The sequence below is a fragment of the Cricetulus griseus genome, chromosome X (assembly GCF_003668045.3).
Source record: "Cricetulus griseus strain 17A/GY chromosome X, alternate assembly CriGri-PICRH-1.0, whole genome shotgun sequence".
Taxonomy (NCBI): domain Eukaryota; kingdom Metazoa; phylum Chordata; class Mammalia; order Rodentia; family Cricetidae; genus Cricetulus; species Cricetulus griseus.
In genome coordinates, this window is record NC_048604.1 from 64481549 (window position 1) to 64505757 (window position 24209).

Here is a 24209-nt window from a genome sequence, read left to right on the forward strand (position 1 = left end):
TGTTGGTTTACATCTCTGATTATCCTTAAAGGCTTTTAACCAGACTTTGCTTAAAAGTATCAATCCTTTCCATTTTTAGAGGGGTCTTTTTAGGAGTTCCTTGGTGTGGTGAAATAGACTTAGGTGTTTGTAAGTGTTTGCTCAGGAAGACATAGTTTCAATAATATAAGCCCTCTGTCCTATGGTCAGATAGGGTCCCATCTCAGAAACATCCCTCTGAACCTGAATGCATGAATTGCTTGAATCATTGTGTTCTTTGAAGCTTTTGGTATCTACGTTCTTTTAAATGAGCTACTTAAAAGTAAATCTGTACTATTTTGGTTAAGTGTATTCGGTAAGAAATGCAAATCGACTGTTTTGAATTAGTATTCTGATTTTTGATGTTTAATATAAAGATGTATTGATGCAAGGGACAGGACAAACTTGGTCATTCTTAGTGGCCACTTTCCTGATTACCAGCAGCATGCTGCTCAGCTCCTCCAGCTGCTTCTTGGTACAGGTATACAGATGGGCATCACCACTTTCTGAACTTGAGCGCCTGCCATAGAAACTTAGAGTAGCTCTGTGGTCTGTCCACTAGCTAGTGAAAACTGCATACCTCCTGCATCACATCCCTCAGAAACTTGGTATGCTTGGTGAGGCACTGCTGCTCCTCAGGGAAAGCTGTAGCCTACTAATAACATTATTTTGCACAGATATAAAGTAATTTAAAGTTGTTCAAACTTTAAGGAAAATTGTGGTTCCTTACCAATTATTATGAGACTAGGACTGCTTACTTAGCTGTTAAATATATGTGAGATCCCATATAAACAAAGGTTATCTTCTTAGTGGTAAAGAAGTTACTGTGGCGCTACATGACCTACAGCCCTGCACAGTCTACTTTTTAAGGTAAGAACTCTATCCTACACAACATACCGAGACTCCTTAATTTATGAGTTTAGTACTTAGAATTCCTGAAGTCAGCCTAGCTATTTACCAGCAAAGTGCTGCTACCTGCCACTCCAAATAACCCCACCTCCATACTCAGGTAAGCAATCCTAGTTAAACTCATTAGCTTACCCAGAAAAGAAAAGCCATGAAAGGACTGGAGAGATGGCTCGGAGGATAAGAGCACTGACTGCTCTTCCAGAGGTCCTGAGTTCAATTCCCAGCAACCACATGGTGGCTAACAACCATCTGTAATGAGATCTGGTGCCCTCTTCTGGTGTGCAGATATATATTGTATACATAATAAATAAATAAAATCTTTAAAAAAAGAAAAAGAAAAACCATGAAAGTAGAAAGTGAGGGACTAGTTAGGAAGCAAAAGGGGGTCAGTGGGAGTGGGAAGGGAGCAAAAGAGCATAATAGGGAAGAAGGGAGTGTGATCATATATGAAATGTCATAGTGAAAGCCATTACTATGTATAATCAATAAAAGAACAGCAAAGAAATGTGTCTAGAACATGGGGAAGGGCCTAGGCCTGGCCCAGGATGATGTGGTAGACTTTGGGGAGCCCCTTTTAAGGGCCTTACCCTGCCTGGGGAGTGGAGAGGGGATGGCTAGGGGCAGGTGGGATGTTGGGGGGCAGGGGAGGGAGAGGGAGAAGGAGAAGGGAATTGACATCTGAAGCAAGCTTGTTCCTAATTTGAACTAATAAAATAAAAATTAAAAAAAGAAAATAAAAAAATTAAAAGTACATTTTAAGTAAAAAAAAATGTGTCTAGAAACATAGTCTTGCAGCTCAGTACTTGAAAGCTTACAACAATTGCTGTTACCCTTTCAGAATTACAACTGTAAGAGGCGAAGAACACAGAAGTGTGTCTGAAGTGATTAGCTTCACAACACCTGGCTGTGAACCAGACCCTCCACTTGCACCCAAACTAATTAACAGAACCAAGAACAGCCTGAATCTACAGTGGAAAGTAAGGATTTTATTGACAAAAGCATCTCAGAGATGTGACTTTAAAACACTCTCCTGTATCCTGAATTCTAAAGACAGGTTACGCATGCTCCATATAACTTTTCGTCTTTCTCTTCTGTCTAAGAGGTCCTGCCAAGTGAATTGAGAAATGTGAATATAACTTAGGTAATTAATAAAAGGTGAACTGCTCCTTTCCAGCACTTACATTTTGGTGTTAGTCATCATAGTTACCAATAAATCTACCTCTCCATTTCCTTAGGTATTAATTTTACTTTCCTTCCTTTTATGCAATCTGAAAACATAAAGTGCAGAATCAGTATCTGTCGTATAGACTGGAAACCATGTGTATTAACCTTAAATCTGAATTGCCATGAAAACAAGATATGGGACAAATGTTTGCAGTAATTTATACAACTTTAAATGTATATACATATTACATACTGTCTGCAACATATATATGTTGGAAAAATAACACATCATAATTTTATCATTCTGATTTTTTCAGGGTTCTAAAGATAATGGATCCAAAATAAGCAGCTTTCTTTTGGAATGGGATGAGGTATGTACATTTCTTTTATTTTTTATTAAAATATTTTTCATATAATATCTGCAGATCAGTGTTTCCCCTCCCTCAACTTCAGATCCCCATCCCCACCCCCGTGGAAATCCACACCCCTTTCTTGTTCTCTCTCATTAGAAAACAGGCATCGAAAACAAGAAAGAAGAAAAAAAGGTAAAATAAAAACAAACAAATCTGAATAGGACAAAAAAAAAAACAACAGAAAAAAAGAGCCAAAGTAAAAGCACCAAAAAACATATATAGGCACAGAGATGACACACACATTTGTACACATAGAAATCTCATAAAGACACAAAACAGAAACCACAATATATAAGAAAAGACCTATAGGGTTGTTTTTTAGTGTCCCCACAAAGCATTATGAGTCACTAAAAAAACCTCCAAAATTACCATTGAGTTCATTTTGTGGCTGGACATTGGGCCTACCCTTGCGTGGCTTGTGTATCCAGTGAAACTGTGAGAAAAATTAAATTTTCCTTTGCAAGTAGTTATCAATTGGAGACAGCTTCTGGGTTAGGGATGAGGGTTTGTGTCCACTTCCCCCTCTCAGCACTAGGACCCCATCTGTCTTAGACCTGATGCAGAGTTACCTTTAAAAATCACCTGATTGTGAATGATGAATGCTATGATGCATATGTGTTGTTAAATGAAGTATTTTAAAAGATTCTAATATTTTGTGTGCATTGTCAAGGGTAAAGGTGAAGAGTTCAAAAGTTGCTACAGTGGTTCCATGAAACAGCACAAGATCTTTAAATTGATGGCTTCCACGAAGTATTCATTCAGATTAGCTGCCAAAAATAACTTCGGATTCAGGTACACTGAATAATTTTCACTATTGAAAACTCTATACTGCCATGAGATCCTGAAACTGATGCTCCCATTTTAACATATTTTTTTAGTAATTTCAGTGAAATAGCAGTCTTCTATACATCAGGAAACACACCTCCAGCACCGCTGCCACCTAAGTTGAAAGAAGCAGGAGTCTACAGTTTGTCGCTTGAATGGTGTGCCCCAACAAACCCAAACCCAAATGACACTCTTACTTATGTACTAGAGATGGAGGAACCAAGATCTGTAAGTTCCTTTTCTTTGTACTATGATCTTTAGCTTCATCTTTCATTACTTTTTTACACTCACTTCTCACTTAGAAAAAGAAAAACAACAACCTTGAGTCCAGGTGCAGAGCAACTGTTGGGCAAGTCTGCATAGGCCCCCTCATCCTAGCTAATGCAAGAGCAGCACCTCTGTGCTCTACTTGGTCTCTAACCAAAGAAGTTTGTTAGCATCTTCAGCTCCAGGCCTGTTCTGGATGACTCTCTGTGCTCACACATGTCTTTCAGCACCTTAACAAAATTCTGCCAAGCTGTCCTTTCTTCGTCTCAGTTTCCTCATGTACATGGGCAACTATTTCATTCCATTTGGAATTTCCAAATCTCTGTCAAAGAACTAGTCATTTAAAAAGCAGCCACAAATTACTATGTGTGTGTTACCAAATTTTAAATAAAATAGATAACATTAAGACATGTTCTGGGTTGTTAACTAATAAGCTAGTTGCTTTTACATGTGCTATCTCACTACATCTTGAAAAATGGAACATTTGAAAACAAAAATTATCTCCATTTTTATTGAAAATAGATTCTTCTCTCATACTGACCACAGCACCACTCCTCCCAGCACCAGCCCCCTCCACACACCCCTCTCTCCCAGATCTGCTCCCCTTTCCATTTCCCTTCAGAAAGGAGCAGGCCTACAAGGCACAACAAACAAATACAACAAAAAAATATACAATAAGACAGGACAAAAGTCTTCATATCAAGGCTGGACAAGGCAACCCAATAGGAGGGAAAAAATCCCAAGAACAGGCAAAAGAATCAGAGATACACCCACTCCCACTGTTAGGAGTCTCACAAAAACACCAAGCTAATAGCATAACATATATGCAGAGGACCCGGGGCAGACCCTTTGGGGTTCAAAAGGACTAAGGACCATTCTCAAGACCATTCAGGTAGACAGTAAGCTGAAGCTAGGCCTAGAACCTAGGCTTTGTTCCTGAATTCACTGTCCTCCATTTTCAGGGGTTGGGTTTTAAACCTAAATACAATGGAGAAGACCTCTCCTGCACTGTAAGAAACCTTCAGAGAAATACTGCATACAAGTTTCGGGTAAGTGCCATGATTTATAAATTGGTGTTGTGTTTTCATACAAGATTAAACTCTTCACCTTTGAAATGAAACTTTACTTTGCATTTAATTCTTGGAAATTCTCACTCAGCTGGCACATTACACATTATCAAACCAGACATTTATTTCCAGTGTTCAACAAAATATCCTCTTTTACACAGATTTTTGCCTACAATCTAGAAGGAAGAAGCAACTCCAGTGGAGAAGTAAAATACTCTACTCGTCCAGCCAAGCCTGGATACCCTAAAAAACCATATGTAGTGGGAGCAATCTATGCACACCAAGTAAAAATTGGATGGGGTAAATAATTCTTCTATGTCTAAACTTTGTTCTCCCATGTTTACTACTGAGAAGAAATCTTTCTGCAATTTCCCTAAGCCCTTAATAAAATATTCTCATTTGCATGTGAAATATTCTGCCATAATAATGAGTTTAGTTGTAAACCCTATTATTTTTTCTAATTTGCCATTGGATTTCCTATTGCTAGATTAATTATTCACATATGAACAAACTTTTGAGTTTTATATGGATCCTTAAGTAACCTTCTCCCAAGTGAAATTATATCCAACAGAGGTACTACAGTAAGAAGTCTGTGTCAAAAATAAATGTCATCTTAACCAGAAATTTTATTTATAAAGATTTATTGCCTCTAAACTAGATAAATGAAAATTATTCCACACATTCTTATCATTTTAGTTTCTTCCCAAGAACTTTGAAATACTATCTAAATACTTGATTCAGAATATCAAATGTATGTAGCTTGTCTTATGTCTTTGGATTGTTACTAGTGTGTACATGTATAAATATAACTATATAAATATAGCAATGTGCCATGGTTATATTTTTCTCTATGAGAAGCTATAATTTATGAGATAGAATTTTAGTGAAAGACTTGTAAGACTTTTCAAGAATCACTTAAAAATGCATTTTTCTTTTTAGACTCCCCCAAAGATAATGGAGGAATGCACATTTCAAGTTACAGCTTAGAAGTCAGTGAAAATTCAGATGGTGGTAAGACAACATGAATTTTAAAAGATTTTATTTTGAAATAATCTTACACTTGTAAGTTATGAAAAATAGTACAGGGCTGCCCTGCAAAAGTTTGACCTAGCTCTACCCAATAGTAGTGTCTTATGTAACTATAGTGCAATTACCAGAACCAGAAAAAGCAATATAATACACATCTACAAAATCAAACCCCAGAATGTAATTGGATTCCTTCAAGTTTTGATAAGAAATCATTATTGACTTGTCCTTTTGCATTTTTGTTTAGTTCAACTGGGAAAAAAATAATTTAACAATCATAAAAATATTATTGGATTTAGCCAGGCAGTGGTGGCACACACCTTTAATCCTAGCATTTGAGAGGCAGAGACAGGCAGATCTCTGTGCATTCCAGGACAGCCTGGTCTGCAGAGCTAGTTTCGGGACAGCCAATGCTACACAGAGAAACCCTGTCTTGAACAACCACCCCCACCCCAAAAAAAGATTATTGGATCAAATTATTTTCCAAAATGGTTGTTACATAGCATATATCATGTATACATTCATTGTTGTGGGGACTTATACAATTTATGTGACTTAGGAACCAATTTTCTCTTCTTCCTCCAGCAAATGTCTGGAAGATAATCTACAATGGCACCCTACAGGAATTTCTGTATAATGACCTCCAACCAGGAACCACATATAAACTTAGAGTCTTTTGCACTTCACCTGTAGGCCAAAGCCAGGTATGAATACAGAAAGGGGAAAGTTCTCAAATTGAGGACTAAAATAAAGTGTTATATTAATAAATGTTTTCTAAAGCTGATCTTGAATTTAGTATAATAGTAAAATATTCCATATCTCTTAGCCTTCAGATGTATTGACAATTCAGACGCCTACTCTGCCTCAAGAGTCTTGTCGTTCACTGCCCTTAAATGGTAAAACCAAGTGCAAAAACACCAACCTTCTCCTTGGTAAGTAAGACTTCCTTATATGATTGACAGCTGCACCTAAGCTTCCTGTCCTGGGACTTTTGCTTTTGTGCATATATTAATATTATCAAGTAGAATTTCCTTTTAGTCTGAATCAAATAATTCTTTTTTAATTTTTTTAATTGTAATTAGACCTATTTTAAATTAGAAACAAGCTTCTTTTACATGTCAATCCCAGTTCCCTCTCCCTCCCCTCCTCCCCTACCCCCTCACTCATCCCAACTCCTTTCTGCTCCCCAGGGAGGGTGAGACCTTCCATGGGGGATTGAAGACTGGATCTTAACTGTGGGTAGGATTTGGATAGAAGTGATGGTAAACTGAGACAGAGATAGAGGGTATGAACTACCTGGAAATATAAAGAAGATATCGAATAATTCTTAATCTAACTCTTAATGTGTGAGTCAAATTATGAGGTTAATTTTAAGATACAATAAGCTTTGTGTCTCTGAGCATTTTAAAAGAGTTGTTTTAACTCACTCTACAGTATGTTGTATTGTTTTAAAGAACCATCCTAAAAACTAGGGACTTGGTGTGGAGCTAAATGATAGCGTGTGTGCTTAGTAGAAACAAGACTGGGCTTGATCACTAGTATCAACATAACTAAATTGGGGATGAGGGAACTGAGTGCATTCTATATATTTTGTAGGCAATCGTTCTGTTACTGGGAACTTGGAAACAGTCGTGCGTGGCAAAAAAGCAAAAAGTCCCCGGAATGACAGAAAGGGGAGCCCTGGCTCTGAAAAGAAATGTGCAGTAAGTAAATTAATTCCTGAAGAACCCACCAGTTCTGGCTACAAACACAAAATAGGAGTATAAGAGTTTGGCTGTTCAGGCCTGTACTTCATTTCACTTTGAATGAATTCATGCTTGCACTGTACTTGTTGTCAAGGCAAGGAGCGGCCATGCCTGCGAAGTCATGCATGTGTTTGTTTATTTGTATGTTTGTTTAATTTGTAGCTTGGATCTCATTCAATGAAGTGTGGAACTGTACCAGCCCGGCACCCTCCTTCTCAGTGTGGTACACCTGTGTTAACCTGCAAGGGTCCAACCTGTGTTATTGTCAGTTGGGAAGTATGTTACCAATTCAACTTCTTATAATTTTGCTGATACACAAACATGTCAACGGTTTAGAGCATTTGGGGGGAAACCCCTGAAATCTCTAATGAATCATAGATTAAAATTAGGATCCCATACCCCTCAGAGACTGTGGTGTCTAGAACATTCCAAGGACTTGATACCAATGATATCATAAAGACTATAGATCTGATAATCTGCTCTTCAGATCTCAATTATAAATTTGGGTACCAAAGTAGACCTTCAATGGTTAACTAATTGAATTTTTTTTTTTTTTTGGTTTTTTTGAGACAGGGTTTCTCTGTGGCTTTGGAGGCTGTCCTGGAACTAGCTCTTGTAGACCAGGCTGGTCTCAAACTCACAGAGATCCGCCTGCCTCTGCCTCCCGAGTGCTGGGATTAAAGGCGTGCGCCACCACCGCCCTGCTCTAATTGAATTTTTAAAGATAATACAAGAGGCAGCAAAGGTAAATCAATTTATAAGAAGTTTGGGGCTGAAGAGATGGCTCAGGGGTTAAGAGCACTGCCCATTCTTCCAGAGGTCCTGAGTTCAATTCCCACCAACCACATGGTGGCTCCTAACCATCTGTAATGTAGTCTGGTGCCCTCTTCTGGACTGCAGGGATACATGCAGACAGAACACTGTATTCATAATAAATAAATCTAAAAAATTTTATAAGAAGTTTAATTTTTTGTGGTGCTAAGGACTGAACACAAGGCTTCATACATGTTAGGTAAGAACTCTACTTCTGAACAATATCCCCAGGCCAGGATTTAGTATTCTTTGAAGAACTTCACTGGGAAATCCTCTGGTTCTATTCTAACTCGTGACTACAATGTGGTACACAAGGAATGTTAAAGATTTAAAACTATGCTTTCAACAACCATGTGGCTGCTTTACAAAAGCAATTAAGTTCTTAAAAATAAGAATCAACCTATGCTGCACTCCTTTAATCCCAGCACTTGGGAGGCAGAGGCAGGTGGATCTCTGTGAGTTCGAGGCCAGCCTGATCTACCAAGTGAGTTCCAGGACAGGCTCCAAAACAATACAGAGGAAACCCTGCCTCAACCCCCCCCCAAAAAAAGAATCAACCTAATTATTTAAGCATATAAGTTTGTTTATGTTGTTCTTTTTTCCCAGTCTCAAGCAATGGCTTTTTTTTAACATTGCCAAAAAAGGCATAGTCTGTTAATAATGCATGGCAGAGCTGATTTTTAACTTATAATAGCCAAAATCACCAGGGTATGTGATTAGTGATTTATCATACTAACCAACTGAATATTACACAATATTAATATATTTGTTTTCATTCATCTGACATGTAAAATTAACAAGTCCTTTTTCTTACTTTAACTTATGTCTTTTATGTTGTTATAGTGTCCTGTTTGTGTTTGTTTCTACTCATCGCTATCCTGTATCACTTGATGGATTGCAAGCTTCCATGTGTTATTCCTCTCCATAGTATCTAACATAATGACCACTCAGAAAAAGAATTGAATTTCTGTGTGCATTTTGTCTTCCAGATTCCTAAATGCAATGGTGCTGAAATCACTGATTACCGACTGCAGTGGGGACAAATTGAAGATTCCATGCATTTGATTTACACTGGCCCTTGTTTGCGCTATGAAGTTAAAGGTCTTATTCCAGCAACCACATATTTTTGCAGAGTCCAGGTAGAGCTATCATTTCCTTCACTACAAAGAAAGCAACAGCTGTTAACCTATACTTTGCATATACATAATACTAGTGTCATTTGGTTGTAAAGACCAGAGTAAAGTCAAGAAGAGAAGGATTTCTAAGAGTATTGCTTATCTTTAACTATAGCATTTGGAGTTCCTTCTTGTGTTATTCAAAGCCCCATATGATCTTACATGTACTTCCTAGTCCAGCTTGATCTGCCATATTTCCTTTATACTTCTGTGGTTTTCAAATTTCTCTGAACTTAGCAATCACCTAAAATGCTTATTAAAAACACTGACTCCAGTCAGGCCTGTAGTATATACATGGAGTCCCAGAATTTTGGAGCATGATGCAGGAGGATTACCACAGTTTTGAGGTCAGCCTGGCATGCACAGTAAATTGAAGCCTGGCCTGGAATAGAGTGAGACCCTGCCTAAAACAAGCAAATACACCTGTTCAGGTCTATATAATCAGTCTCTTTCTTTCTTTTTTTCTTTTGGTTTTGGTTATTCAAGACAGAACAGGGTTTCTCTGTGTAGCCCTAGATGTGCTGGAACACACTCTGTAGACCAGGCCGGCCTCAAACTCAGAAGTCTGCCTGCCTCTGCTTCTCCAGTGCAAGGACAGGTTTATTTTGAGATAAACTCAGGACAGACTCTCTTCAGAAATCAAGATAATAAGACAATGAACTTCTTTTACTGGCTAGGTTTGTTATAGGGCTCAGGCTTGGAAAGGGGATACTGGGTGGGGAGGGTCCTGAATGATCAGAATGGTCTTGTTAGTTAGATGAGATGATGTTAGTGATTAAACTAGGATTGCAGGAATGGTATATTCAATTAAAGTCTGGCTTCAGGAAACTGAAGTTGCTAGTTTCTTGAAAAGGGGTACTATAAAGCTAGAATGGGGCTGCTGTCAAGACAAGATGCTTGTGCATCTATTCTCCCAATTCAAGCTCTATGGTTCGGTAGGAAGACTGGATAACCAATTCTCTAATAGTACTTCTTGTTAGAGAGGGGCAATGGTCCTAGAAATTAAGGGTCTGGAGGAGCAGGACAGCTTTAAGGCACTCTTGTGAGTTCACTCTGCTAGTAGAAGTTGAGGTGATCCTGTCAGGCAAAAACTTCTGGAAAGGGTTAATAGACCAAGGGAGGAAGAGGAATCCCAGAATGATCATGATAATTGCTGAAGAACAATGGTTCCATCCTTTAGTTATTTTAATTTAATTGTATAAACATGTCTGGCCTCCACAAAGGCCAGAAGAGAGGGCAGCAGATCCCCTGGAACAGGAGTTGCAGATTGTTTTTAGCCACCACGTGGGTGCTGGGAAGTAAACCCAGGGTTTCTGGAAGAGCAGCCAGTGCTCTTAATTGTCAAACCACCTCTCCAAGCCACTATCCTTTAACCCTCATGCACCATGTCCACCAGAAATGACCTACTGGTAAAGAAATAGCACTGTTCATTCAGAAGTGCACACACAGCTCACATGGGTGGCCTCTGGAAGACAGGGAGGCCCTGGCAGCTCTGCATAACAAGAGCAGCTAGGGAACAGATCTGGTCTTGGATTGTTTGGAGCTAATGTGTGACATTGTTGATGCTCTTTAATACTTCTCTAGAAAGAAGGGTTAACTGGTGAAAAGTTTCTCACGGGATGGAGCTCCCCTTACCCAATTCCATCATGACTCCAAGGTTGTTAGAGATCTTGATGGAGGCTGAGACCAGGATGGGTGCATCGTAGGGGAGAAGTGACTTTGTGAGGAATGAAAAGGAAAGAGTACATCTGCCTATCCAATTAAGAGGAGGCAAGTGTGGGTTTGAAAGGTGAAAATTCAGAAGAGGCCCATGGTGTATGCGAGGCAGGGGGAGGGTCAAAGCAGGATATCTGGAAAGAGCTTCCTTGAATGTCTGGATTTGGTGATTGAATGAGTGTCCCAAAGGGAAATGTAGTGCCCAAGGCTAAGAATGTGACAGGCTGGATAGGGGCGGCATGACAGCCTGGAGGGGACTCCCCCAAGCTTAAGTTGAAGGTACTAGATTTTAGAATTTTAGTGAAAATGTGTGTAAGAATCAAATATCAGGTGGAGATGGACTTAGAGAGGGACAGAGGAGGGCTGAGGGTGGGGAAAGTAGGGCATGGGGAAGGAAAGTCAAGACAGTGAACTCTTCCCTAGAAGCTGAGGGATCAGGCTTTGTTCTCTGATTGTTTTAAGGTTTGGCAGTCTGCTTTGTCTAAGGCATTCACCAGACTGGAGGTATTGACTGGCTGGGTTTAGCAGAGCACATGTTTAATCCCAGCACTCTGGAGGCAGAGGCAACTGGATCCCTGTGAGTTCAGTGGCTGCCTGGTCTCCATAGTGAGCTCCAGGCCAGGCAGGACTACATAGAAAGACCCTGACTTAAAGAGACAGTGGGGGTTAATATAGTGGAAGGGAGCATAGTGAGGATGTCGTTGTAAAGAGAGGAGTAGAGGCCACCAACGGTGACTTGGAAGGCCAGGCAAAGGGCCTTTGGTATGGCCTCCTGAAGGGATGTTGAGGAAGTTGTAGGCAGGTAAGAAATCTCTGGAAATTAATTAGAGTGGCCTGATTGCTGAAGTCTTTGCCTCAACTCCAGCCATCCTATGCACAAAATCGATTTCAGGAGTTTTCTACTGGGCGTGATACAGTTTACCTGTTGAGGAAAGGCAAGCAGGTATGGTGCCCTATCTGCTACCAGGAACAGGTGAACATAGTTCCAACATGAGGCGAAGAGGGAGGAATTGTGGGATTTGATGGGATTGGTGGGTAGTAAGACAGTCTGGTTGAGTTACGGAAGTGAGGACCCCTGTCTGAGCAGGAGGGAGACTAGTAAGAGGAGGGACAGATTGGGAAGTGGATCAGACAGGTTGCCATCAGCCCTTCTTGTCCTCCACGATGCAGCTGAGGTATGCCAACCTGGATCTTTTGATGAGGTACCAGTAGGGCTCCTGAAATTCAAGCTCTGGTTGAATTTCTGCCTGTGTGGTGGGGTGAGGTGGGGAGAGGAGAGAAGTAATGTATGCAAAGGAAAGAGACAGTGGGGATTATCCTGGCCCTAGACTGCTAGGACAACCCAGAAATGGGCCATTCAATTCCACAAGATGACAAAGCCTTTGTCTGGGAACAACTGAACAGTTACTCCATGTGAAGGCCCTTTATGAAGTGATAGGAATCCTTGGATAATAGTATTCGGTGGGAAGGTATACTGGGAATGAGGCTGTCCAACACAAGGAGGCAATGGATGATGTGTCTGAGTCTTCATAGCCCTACAGGAGAAAAAATGGGTATTGGTGTATTGAAATATACTGCGGAAGTGTCTTTAAGGGAGGTGTGCACCACTTGGTGGTGTCAGGCAATTATTTGGACAACTTGTATCCCATACAATGTGGTGTGCATGAGAAAAAGATCAAGAAGAAAAGACAAGAACACATTTCATTTAAACATGAGGGCTCTTGTCAGAAGAGAATGGTAGAGCCAGCTTCTCTTATACAGGCTGGAGTTTTATAGGTGACAGGATAGTCAGTGGGCTGGGCATTTTCTGGTGGGGCAGAATGGCTTATCAGTTAGATGGGATGATGTGTCAAACTAGGATGTGTAGGGATGGTATTAGTGGCTTTGATTTTGGGGAAATTGAAAACTGTCAGTGTCATGAAAGAAGGAGCTAATACAGTTGCTTAAACAAGACCTGCACAATGACACCAGTTGACATGCCAACATAGATGAGGGAAATCCCATAGACCCCACTCCTAGATGAAGAGCTACTACAGGCAATTAAAGACTGCCTTTGGGAGTCTTCCCCTATGGGAGGGGAAGTCACTCTTCTCCAGGGATGAGATCCCAAACAGGTCATGCAATCACAAATGGTCAGCATTAAACACACACACACACACACACACACACACACACACACACACACACACACACTAAACAGATTCAGATGTTGCATTTATGTGTTTGTTTGTGTTTGTAGCAATAACAAACAATCAGAGGTCATGGGTTTGAAAGGAATTGAGCATAGGAGTGGCTTGAGAGAGGAAATGAAGGAGGAAATGTGACTATATTTTAATTAAATAGAAGGGGTCTCTTCAGGTTGGAATGGGATTGCTTCAAAATAAGATAGCCGTGTTTTTTGCTCTCTAAGTGACAGCTATCACAGTTAAGAAAACCTCTATAGAATCTTAATTCCAAATAAATTGATTCCACCTAGAAACTGTGCCCCTCTGCATGTCTTGTTCCTCAAAGCCAGTTCTTGCATAAATGTTTCCTATATGCCAGCTAGAAGTGATCTGGTTTTATTTTCTGAACAACTAGAATTATAATATATATAAGTTAAAAGGGAAGTACAAACTTAAAATAATCTGAAATGTGCTCTCTGTAAAATTTAAGCCATCACAATACCATAGAGCTTATGTGAGCCTTAATGGTAGGTCACTTGCCTAGCATATGCAAAGGCCCTGGGTTACATACTCAGCTCTACTCAGTGCTACCAAAAGGAAAGAAAGAAAAAGAAAGCAGGCAAAGCTGAACATGGTAGTTCACAGTTAGAATCCCAACACTGGGGAGATGGAGGCAGGAGGATCACAAGTTCTAGGGTAGCCTGGGCTAGACAGTGATACCTTTTTCCCAGAAGGAAAAAAAAATAACGACTCGGTTTTTAAATATTCCTGAGTTGGACGAAGAGTGTGTGTGATTCAGTGGAAGAAAAGTGAGTTTCTTGTAAACAACTTATAACTGGTTCTTATTTTCAGCCAGTCACACCATTGTCTTTTTCTTTCTTTTTTGTTTTAGTTGGGGGGGGGCATTGTTTGTTTGTGTAGACCTGACTAGCCTGGAACTTGCTCTGTAGACTATGCTAGCTGACAAAATGAAATAGTGGTAAATTTGACATGCTCAAAGTTTAAAACTTTTATTTTTCTACCTTCTAAAAAGTATGAAAGGTGAACCTACAGGCTGAGAGATATTTTCCAAACACATATCTTGCAAATGACTAGCACCTAAAATATTTAAAGAACTCTCAAACTTCAGGAGTTATTTCAGATAATTCTGTTAGAATATTTGTAGATTAGTAACTGAAGAGAATATACAGTTGGCAAATGAGCACATGCAAAGATATTCAGCATCATTTACTATTAGGGAAATACACAAGGAAATTCCATTCCCTATCTTCTAGAATGCCTAAGCTGCCAAAGACTTAAAGAAACTGGTCACTCACACTTTACTGGTGAGAATTCTAGCCTTTCCAGAAAAGAGCACAGTAACATCTTACGTTTATTTATAGGAATCATAAACTAAAAACAGCTCAAATATCTTTCAACAGATGTGTGGTTAAATAAACTATGATACATCTATTCTGTGTCACATTGTTCAGTAATAAAAATGAACAAAGTACTACTATATACAATAGCTCAGAGTGCTCCAGAGAATTGCAGTAACCAAAAACCGAGCCTGCATCAGTTATGTGTTGCATTATTCAATTATATAATATTTTTGAAACGATAAAATTGTAGTAATGATGGCTAGCAGTTAGTGGTTTCCGGATGTTAGACGATGGGAGTAAGAAGATACTGTGGCTGTAAGAGAAGCACGTGGAGTCCTGTGATAAACTTCCTTGAATTGAAGTGGCCATGGTTACTGACTAAAAATTAAGTACAGACACAAATAAGTGCTCACAATTCTGAATAACATCAGTGGCTTTTATCAATGGTGATTTCCTGGTTGTAGTACTGAGCTGTAACTACTGAAAATATTATCTCCAGAGGAAAGTAGGTACAGGATGTATATATACATACATACATACATACATACATACATACATACATACATACATATTGTGTGTGTATGTAGTCTATGTATGTATGTATGTATTTATAATGATCTCAGAATAAAAAATAATGCTTTCTCAAGATTAGTGAAACTGATTGACTGGATGGGCATGTAACAGAGATAGAAACTCAAGCATGAAGAATGGAAGAAAGCTTAGTGACATAGTTGATGAATCTTGTGGGGGTGTAATTTTCCTAAAATATCTATATTAACACTCTGGACTTTTCTTCCCCCATGTGCACTCTTTCCTTTCCCAAAGACACAGTCTGCTTGTCTCAGTATGTATTTCTTCAACATAGAACCAAATTGTTAGGCGATGAGTTTAGGGTGCACATTGGTCTACAACAAAATGGTTCACGCACAGAAAATAGTTAAAAAGAATTGCTAGGGCTGGGAAGGTGGCTCAGAGATTAAGTGCACTGGCTGTTCTTCCAAAGGACCTGAGTTCAATTCCAGCAACCACATGGTGGCTCACAGCCATCTGTAATGAGATCTGGTGCCCTCTTCTGGTGTGCAGTCATACACTCAGACAGAACATTGTATACATAATAAATAAACTTAAAAAAAAGAATTGCTAACAAAACATAATTTTTTTCTTCAGGCTGTAAATATAGTTGGGGTTGGAATGTTTGGAGGAACTGGAAAAGTAACTACACCAGGAACTGTACCCGCCATAGTTCCAATGTTACAAGAAGTTGAAGACAAAGTGCCTGCCAAATTGTCGTCATCTTGCATAGCTATCCAGTGGGAGGAACCAGACTGCCATGGCTCTCCAATCACTGGATATAACATTGAATATGGAGATAAAAAAATCTTGACTGTTGATAGAGTAACAGAATGTGTTCTAAAAAATCTGCAGCCTAATACTACATACAGGTAAATCACTTATATCTTATTTTGGGTCAATGGAAAGATTGAGAATTTTGAGCAGATCTGCATTTGTGTACTTAATATACTTCCAATTATTTTTGAAATGAGTTCTGTTTCACTGGTGAAATTTGATATTAGTAAGAGCCATTTATGCTTCTCATCAATAATTTTCAGTAATAGTTCTATCTTGGAAATCTGTCTTATAATTAATATAATAGTCCTTCTACAGAGAGATATAGTGGGTCGGTTTATATAAAGAAAAATATTTCCTTTACTAAATATAAATTAATAATTTTAATTTATTTTTACCATTAGAATCAGAATTCAAGCTATTAATCATTATGGACTAAGCCCTTTTAGCCCACCAATAAGAAGTAAAACCAAACCACTACCACCAGAGCCTCCACTGCTTGATTGTGTAGTCTGTGGACACCAAAGTCTCAGATTCAAATGGGGCAATGCCTCAAACAAGAAGTCACTTGCCAACTTTATAAGCTACAACTTATTAATGGAAGATCGATCTGGCAGGTAACTACTTTTACCATTTAACATCTACTGCAATTAAAACCGTTTAAATTGTTATATCTTGCCAGGCATGCTCTCTCTCTCTCTCTCTCTCTCTCTCTCTCTCTCTCTCTCTCTCTCTCTCTCTCTCACACACACACACACACACACACACACACACACACACACACACACACACACACACGTCTTAATCTGAAGTAGTTTCAGTGAACTAAGTAGGCATGAAAACAGCCCATTGCTGGGGGAGGCATAATATTTTGAATTGTTGTCCATGGTTAAGCTGTGTGTTTTCCTTTCTTCCTAACCACTTTTTCCTTTACCTAGTACATTGTATGTACCAGAAAATAGAAGTTATGAGAGAAAAAGAGAAAGCCCAGTGCCTTGACAGTATATGATCTTATGACTTGATTTCTTTTTGCCCTTTTGGTTGTTTTCCCTCTCTGGCTTAGTTTTACTTTCTTGGGCTCAAGTATTGATTATAATATTGCTTCCCTTATCTTCATTGTTTTCCTCTCAGATTTTCTGTCATTTACCATGGGCCTGATCTCACTCACAAAGTGCAAAAACTGAGTGAATACACACAGTACAAGTTTAAAATACAGGCATGTAATGAAGCTGGTGAGGGACCACAGTCTGATGTCTACACTTTCACGACCACAAAAACCCCGCCTGCTGCGCTTAAAGGTAAATGGTGCACACAGACACTGGACATTTTACTAGAGCTTCCTCAGCACATATTGAAAATTGAGCAGTAATTAGAAAATGCTATATTAGAGGAGGCAACAAGGCTCAGAAAGAAAAATGCCACATGTCCTCCCTCTCTCGTGTGAAAGTTCTTGCTTCTAAATTTTTATACAAATGTATTTAAGTAAGAGTAATTACGGGTGGAGTTGAGGAAAGTAGAAATCATGAGGCTGGGGAGAGACTCTAAGGAAGGGGATAGAGAGGGCGTAAAACACACATGATATTAAAGTGGAAGGTAGAATACTGAAGGTTGAGGAGTGAGTACAAGTAGGAAGAGAGAGCCAGAAAGTGAGATGAACAGCAAATGGAGGAATTAACCAAAACTAAAAATATATGACATAAGGAAACCTGTTACTTTGTTTGCTGATTTTAAAAATTAAATTAAATCTTGGGGCTAGAGAAAAGCCTCAGTGGTTAGGAGCACTGGATTCTCTTCCAGATGACCAGAGTTTGATTCCCAGAGGCAGCACACAGCCATCCCTAACTACAGTCCAGGGGATCCAATACCCTCTTCTGGCCTCCACAGGTACCAGGCACTCACGAAATGCAGGCATGCATATATGCAGGCAAAGCATTCACATAGATAAAATTAATTAATTAATTAAAATTTAAATTAAACTAAATCGTATAAAATAGCAGTTGTAATTTTTTAATTCACTAATAGAATGCTAAAAAGTAGTGCTTTATTGTGTATTTAAGGAGCAATGAAAATATTTATTAAGACTTCAGGCCTGGTGGTGGTGGCACACACCTTTAATCCCAACACTTGGGAAGCAGAGACAAGTAGATCTCTGAATTCAAAGCCAGCCTGGTCTACAGAGTGAGTTCCAGAACATCCAGTACTACGTATAGAAATCCTGTCCCAAGAAACATTTTAAAAAAGGATTAATAAGACTGCCACAATCAATATTTTTTCAAATATCTTAGAGGTCATCTAATTTCGTCACTATCACCTTTAAGAATAAGACATGCGCCAGGCATTGGTGGCGCACACCTTTAATGCCAGCACTTGGGAGGCAGAGGCAGGCCGATCTCTGTGAGTTCGAGGCCAGCCTGGTCTCCAGAGTGAGTGCCAGAATAGGCTCCAAAGCTACACAGAGAAACCCTGTCTCAAAAAATAAAAAACAAAAAAAGAGTAAGACATGGAGTTGAAGAGATGTCTCCAAGTTAAGAGTACTTGTTGCTCCTTCGTAGGACCCAGGTTATATTCCCAGCACCTACTTGATGGTTCACAACCATGTGTAACTCCAATTCTAGGGAATCTGATGCCCTCTTAGACCTCTGTAAGCACAAACACACACACAGGTGCCCATACCTATATATAGGCAAAACACAGGCCCCTGATTTCCATAATGGTATGCCTCCCACATTGTCATATTCATTCATTGCTACACATTGTATTTTCTCAAGTGCTGTTATGAAAAAATTATCAATTGACAGGTGCAGCTATACTGATTAAAGCTAAACTAATATGTAAACTTTAATAAGTTTATTTCTAAAACTATGAATGTACTCTCCTTATCAATGTTGTGGGGTATCCATCAGAGAAGACTGCTCAAACAGGGTTTAAGCCAATAGAAAGTCTTTATTAGTGGGCCCAAAACTACACGAGATGTTTGGGATCTCATGGGAGCACTGAGCCTTTCTCAGGGTGAGCTTTTGAGCACAAAAGCCATGTTCTGGGTTGACATACTTCATTTAAAAATAACAGTATCCAGAAGCAGAACTACCAGAAGCCAAAAAGCAAGGTTAGTACCTTTAGAGACTTTCCCAGAACTATATGGGCTTTGGTGGGTTAGGTCTTTGTTTTAGTGCTGTCAGGTGATGCTGTCTATGTACTGAGTTTTACAGCCTGAATGCACTTCCATCGTGGAGTCAGTTGTACTAAGGTCTCAGGACCTGTTACAATGACAACAATAAAATGTTATGTATTACACTAACAGAGTCCAAGTTCACATGTCTCAGAACCTCAGATTTGAGGATTATTTTTCCTCTCCCAGTTGTGAAGTTTGGTTGATCTAATCTTTCCACATGAGGTCAATCACTATTTTTGTTTATTTTATGTGCATTGGTGTTTTGCCTGCATGTATGCCTGTGTGAGCATGTCAGACCCCTGGAATGGGAATAACAGATAGTTGTGAGCTGCCATGTAGGTGCGAAGAATTGAACCTGGGTCCTCTGGAAGAGCAGTCAATGCTCTTAACCGCTGAGCCATCTCTCTAGGCCCCAAGTTCAATCACTAACATGAAATCATTCTCCAGTGTAATGCTAACTGAACAACATTCAAATTAAATGAATTGTGTTTGATGACAGTAATGCTTTCCTTTCCTGACTACAGTCCCTATATATTTAAGCCCCATTTTATTAAAATGTGGAGACTAATGATATAAAATAGAGTCCGATACTTCCTACCTGACACAGTTGCTGAACTCCTAAAATAAAATTGCTTATCCATATGAAAATGTTTCTAGCCAGGTGGTGGTGGCACACACCTTTAATCCCAAGCACTCAGGAGGCAGAGGCAGGTGGATCTCAGTGAGTTTGAGGCCAGCCTGGACTACAGAGTGAGTTCCAGGACAACTAGGATGTTACACAGAGCAACTCTCATTCAGAAAAAAAAGAAAATGTTTCTTAATGTAAAACACACCATATAAACACAATGCAGATAATTCTAGAAGAAAAAAAACAAAATTAAAATGTATACAATATGAATAGAAAATCTAAACATGCATTATTAATTTATAACTTCATTAAGGTTTTGCTACAGTAATGATGCCTAATGGTATAACAAAAGTAATTTCAGTAATAAGTATAGTTCTGTTGGGTATGGTAGTGTAAACCTTTAATGCCAGCACAAGGTGGGCAGAGGCAGGTGAATATCTGTGACTTCAAGGCCAATCCGATCGTCATAGCAAGTTCCAGACCACTCACAACTTCATAGGGAGACCATCTCAAAAGACACATAGTTTTTTAAGTATGGTTACATATTTCTCACATTAGATCTACATGTGCTTAATAATGATTGTTGGTTATTAGTCATTTTAATGTATTCAGCATCATTTAGAAAAAAAATATAGGACATTCTAAAATGTAATTTTCCTTTTCCAGCACCTAAATTACATCCACTAAATAACAACAGTTGTGAGATCAAATGGGATTCCTTGAATCCAGTTAAAGGTGATCCCATCATTTACTGTCTTCAAGTCATCACTGGAAAGAAAGCGGAACAGGTATATTCTTGCAAATTTAGTCTTTAACATTCTGCCAGGCCTCGTAGCACATGTCTGTAGCCTTAGCACTTGAGGGGCAAATGCAGGAAGATCAAGGTACTCTTTGGCTACATAGCAGCTTTGAGGGTAACCTGGCCTCTAGGAGGCCTTGTTTTAAAAAAAAAAAAAAGTATGCCAGTGCAGGGGGGTGCACGTCTTTAATCCCAGCAATTGGGAGGCAGAGACAGGCAGATCTCTGAGTTCTAGGCCACCCTGGTCTACAGAGTGAGTTCCAGGACAACCGGGGCTACGAAGAGAAACCCTGTTTCAAAAAATATTGTAGTCCTGTGTCCAGCTGAGATTAGTGCTTTGGGTGGGGAGTGTGTTATTTTTAAAGGCGTTGGAAGTAACTAAATCTTAGCCCAAACTTCCATCTCATCTGTAGCATTTATGTACATAATCTTTATTTGGAGAAATTAGCTCACTCATTTAATTGGCTCATTACCATTGAATTGTTTAGTATTTGTTGATTCCACTGGCCACAGTCCATACATAAAGTACTTAAACTTGAATGCCATAGGGTTTTGCTATGCTTTATTGAACAAAATTATCTAATCAATACTGAATCCCCCTCAGAACATTAGAAACATTGAGTAAAATTTTAGTTTTATTGTGAACATGCTCATGAAACCAAGGAATTTTTCTCTTGTTGTAAAAAAAAAAAACTATACAATATAGTTTTAATTGGAAAGAAACTATAATTTTCATTTGATCCCTTTTCCTTTAGATTTACAAAGGACCGAACACTACCTTTTGCTTTTCCAACTATCTTGCAAATTCAAGATATCGCTTCAAAGTCTGTGCCGGACGTCAATATGAAAATTCTGATGGTGTGCAAGAGCTCTGGGGGCCATATAGCCCCAGCACACTCTTCTCAACTTACAAGCATCAGTCAGGGCATGGCAAAGGCGGTGGAGGTAAAGGAAAAGGCAACCACAATGACAAAGATGAAAAGTACAAGACAGAAATGAGAGATGATACCTTTGTTCTAATCCTTATGATAGGATTTGCTCTTATTGCCATTTTGTGTGCTGTTGCAATTCAGTACTTCCTGATCAACTAGTCTATTCTTTTAGGAAGGAGGAAAGTGCATTACATCAAACTTAGAAAGCCTTAGATACATCTTAACTAATACTTCAAAATAAAGCTTACCGATAGAAGCTATTATCATCAAAGGAACTGCCTTAATATCTAAGAGCTTTTAATGTGACAGTAGAGAAGGTTTTTAAGGAAATAGGTGTACTTTGAATTCCATCATTTTTCAACAAAACATTATATTATGATGCAAAGCTAAGGCCTTTTGTTGAAACTATTTCCTGCCTTATCTTTTCAAGTCAGTCTTTTCCAAAATTTCTGGACTATGAGATAATAGCAGTCAGTGTTTTGGAATTGTACTTGGAATGAAATGAGAAAAAAAATCACTTCTATATGTCCAGATACCATCCATATGAAGAAATAAAACGTATCTACCAAAGGTTTGTGCTCTAATTTGTTCAAAACAATGTAACCAGTGATTGTTTTTTACCCTGATAAATACTTTGTGTGTTAGTCAGGGTTCTCTAAAGGAACAGAACTGACAGTGTGAATATACATACTAAAGGGGGATTTATTGGACAGCCTGACACATTGTGGTCCAGATAGTCCAACAATGGCTTTCTCACAACAGAAAGGCCAAGAATCAACAGCTGTTTCATCCACAAGGCTGGATGTCTCAGCAGTCCCAGTCTGGTGCTGGAGTCCTGGAGGATTCCTGGAGAGCTGCTGGGTTTCAAACTACACTGGAATCCTGAAGAAGTTGGATTTAATACCTGCCATAGCAACAGGATAGATGAACTTGCCAGAGAGAGTGGGGGAAAGCAGGCAAAAAGCAACACTTCCTTCTTCAGTGTCCTTTGATGTAGGCTACCACCAGGAGGTGTGGCCCAGATTTATGGTGGGTCTTTCAGCCTCAAATAAGAAAAAGCCCTCATAGGAGTGCCCCGGAGCATGGATTTTAGCTGAGACTAGGTGCAGCCATGTTGACAACCAAGATTAGCCATCATGCTTTGATAGTGGGGAAATAGTAATTTATAGCTCTTTGCTGTAATAGGAAATAAGGGCATGGAGAACCATTCTATAGCACTGTAAGCTCCTTAAAATACACCCCTCTCATTGGTACTGCCAAACATTGTGTCCATACACAATCATCTATATGCACGTGTACACAGCATGTTATGATTGTTTTCTCTCCCATAGATGGAGTCACATCCATTTCTAATTCCACATGAAGCATCTCACCTCAGTTCTCACAGTTCTCAAACTCTATCAAGAAACTTAACTATCCTCACTGTCTTGGTTAGGGTTTCTATTGCAGTGAAGAGACACCGTGACCATGGCAACTCTTGTAAAGGGAAACATTTCATCGTGGGGGTGGCTCACAGTTCAAAAGTTCAGTCCATTATCACCCTGGTGGGCCATGGCAGCATTCAGGCAGACATGGTGCTGGAACAGGAGCTGACAGTCCTTACATCTTGATCCAAAGGCAACAGGAGGTGAACGGAGACCTGGGAATGGCTTGAGCATATATGAGTTCTCAAAGCCTGCCTCCACAGCGACACTTCCTCCACAAGGCTACACCTACTCCAACAAAGCCACACCTCCTAATAGTGCCATTTTCCTTTGGGGACCATTTTCTTTCAAACCACCACACTCACTGAACATGTTTAAATGTTTTTATTAATGTTTTAAAACTGAATATTTAAATTCAGTGTAACTTTTTTCATATTCTATGACATATCCTTTTACTGGGCACTGATAAGTGATATAAATGATATTATAAAAGTACCAGTACATTTTGTTGGACATTGGCTCAGTCTTGCTTCTCTGTAAGCACTGTGACTGCCATCATGTGACAGGTAGCATTTTGTTTTCACTAAGCAAGTAACTGTTGGCAATTTCAACAACCCAGTTCCACATACATTCTACTTGATTTCCCAAACCCTTGCAATAGATTAGATATTACAGAAGAAATGACTACTAAACAGTATTCCAGCACTATCTACAGTAAGTGCCCATTGATTAAGAAATTGTTGCTGATAGAGGCAAAGATCCACAGACAAGCACTGAGCTTGTTGCTCAGCTAAAGACATCTCCCACCCGGGAAATAGAATTAGGTCCAGACTTTAGAAGAAAGGCGGGAAGGGATTGTACCAGCCAGGGGGGTCAAGGTGGGGGAACCCTCAGAGGCAGCTGACCCAACTAACCTGACTCACGGGTGCTCATGGATGCTGGACACACAGTCAGGGAACCTACATGAGACAGACCTAGGCCCCGCATGTATGTGACCATTGTGCAGCTTGGTCTCTTAGTAAGACTTCTAACAATGAAAGCAGGACCTCTGCCTGGTGCTTAGTTGGCTTTTGGGAACCTGTTCCCCATGCTGGATTACCTCGCATCACCTGGAAGTAAGGGGAGGAGCATGGTCCTGCCTCACTTGATGTCCCATGCTTTGTGGAAGCCCATGGGAGGCCTGCACCTTTCTAAATGGAGATGGAAGTGTGGATAGGGAGGGAGGTAGCTGGGAAATGGGAGG

The 24209-nt window shown here is 39.5% G+C and overlaps 1 protein-coding gene across 6 annotated transcripts in view; it reads left to right on the forward strand.

The window, feature by feature from the left end:
- Window positions 1–22112, forward strand: part of LOC100765442 (fibronectin type III domain containing protein 3C1) — a 65912-nt gene extending 43800 nt beyond the window's left edge. For all 6 annotated transcript variants that reach the window (XM_035450289.1, XM_035450294.1, XM_035450290.1 and 3 more), the window contains 18 exons: window positions 829–888; window positions 1766–1904; window positions 2409–2462; window positions 3175–3296; window positions 3383–3557; window positions 4559–4645; window positions 4825–4963; window positions 5603–5674; window positions 6275–6393; window positions 6516–6621; window positions 7286–7392; window positions 7597–7710; window positions 9237–9386; window positions 15832–16106; window positions 16416–16628; window positions 17143–17309; window positions 20478–20599; window positions 21366–22112. In XM_035450289.1, coding sequence (XP_035306180.1) covers window positions 829–888; window positions 1766–1904; window positions 2409–2462; window positions 3175–3296; window positions 3383–3557; window positions 4559–4645; window positions 4825–4963; window positions 5603–5674; window positions 6275–6393; window positions 6516–6621; window positions 7286–7392; window positions 7597–7710; window positions 9237–9386; window positions 15832–16106; window positions 16416–16628; window positions 17143–17309; window positions 20478–20599; window positions 21366–21701 — 2557 coding nt within the window. In that variant the 3' untranslated portion in view covers window positions 21702–22112. The remainder of the gene's footprint in view (window positions 1–828; window positions 889–1765; window positions 1905–2408; window positions 2463–3174; window positions 3297–3382; window positions 3558–4558; window positions 4646–4824; window positions 4964–5602; window positions 5675–6274; window positions 6394–6515; window positions 6622–7285; window positions 7393–7596; window positions 7711–9236; window positions 9387–15831; window positions 16107–16415; window positions 16629–17142; window positions 17310–20477; window positions 20600–21365) is intronic.
- The last annotated feature ends 2097 nt before the right edge of the window (window positions 22113–24209 follow it).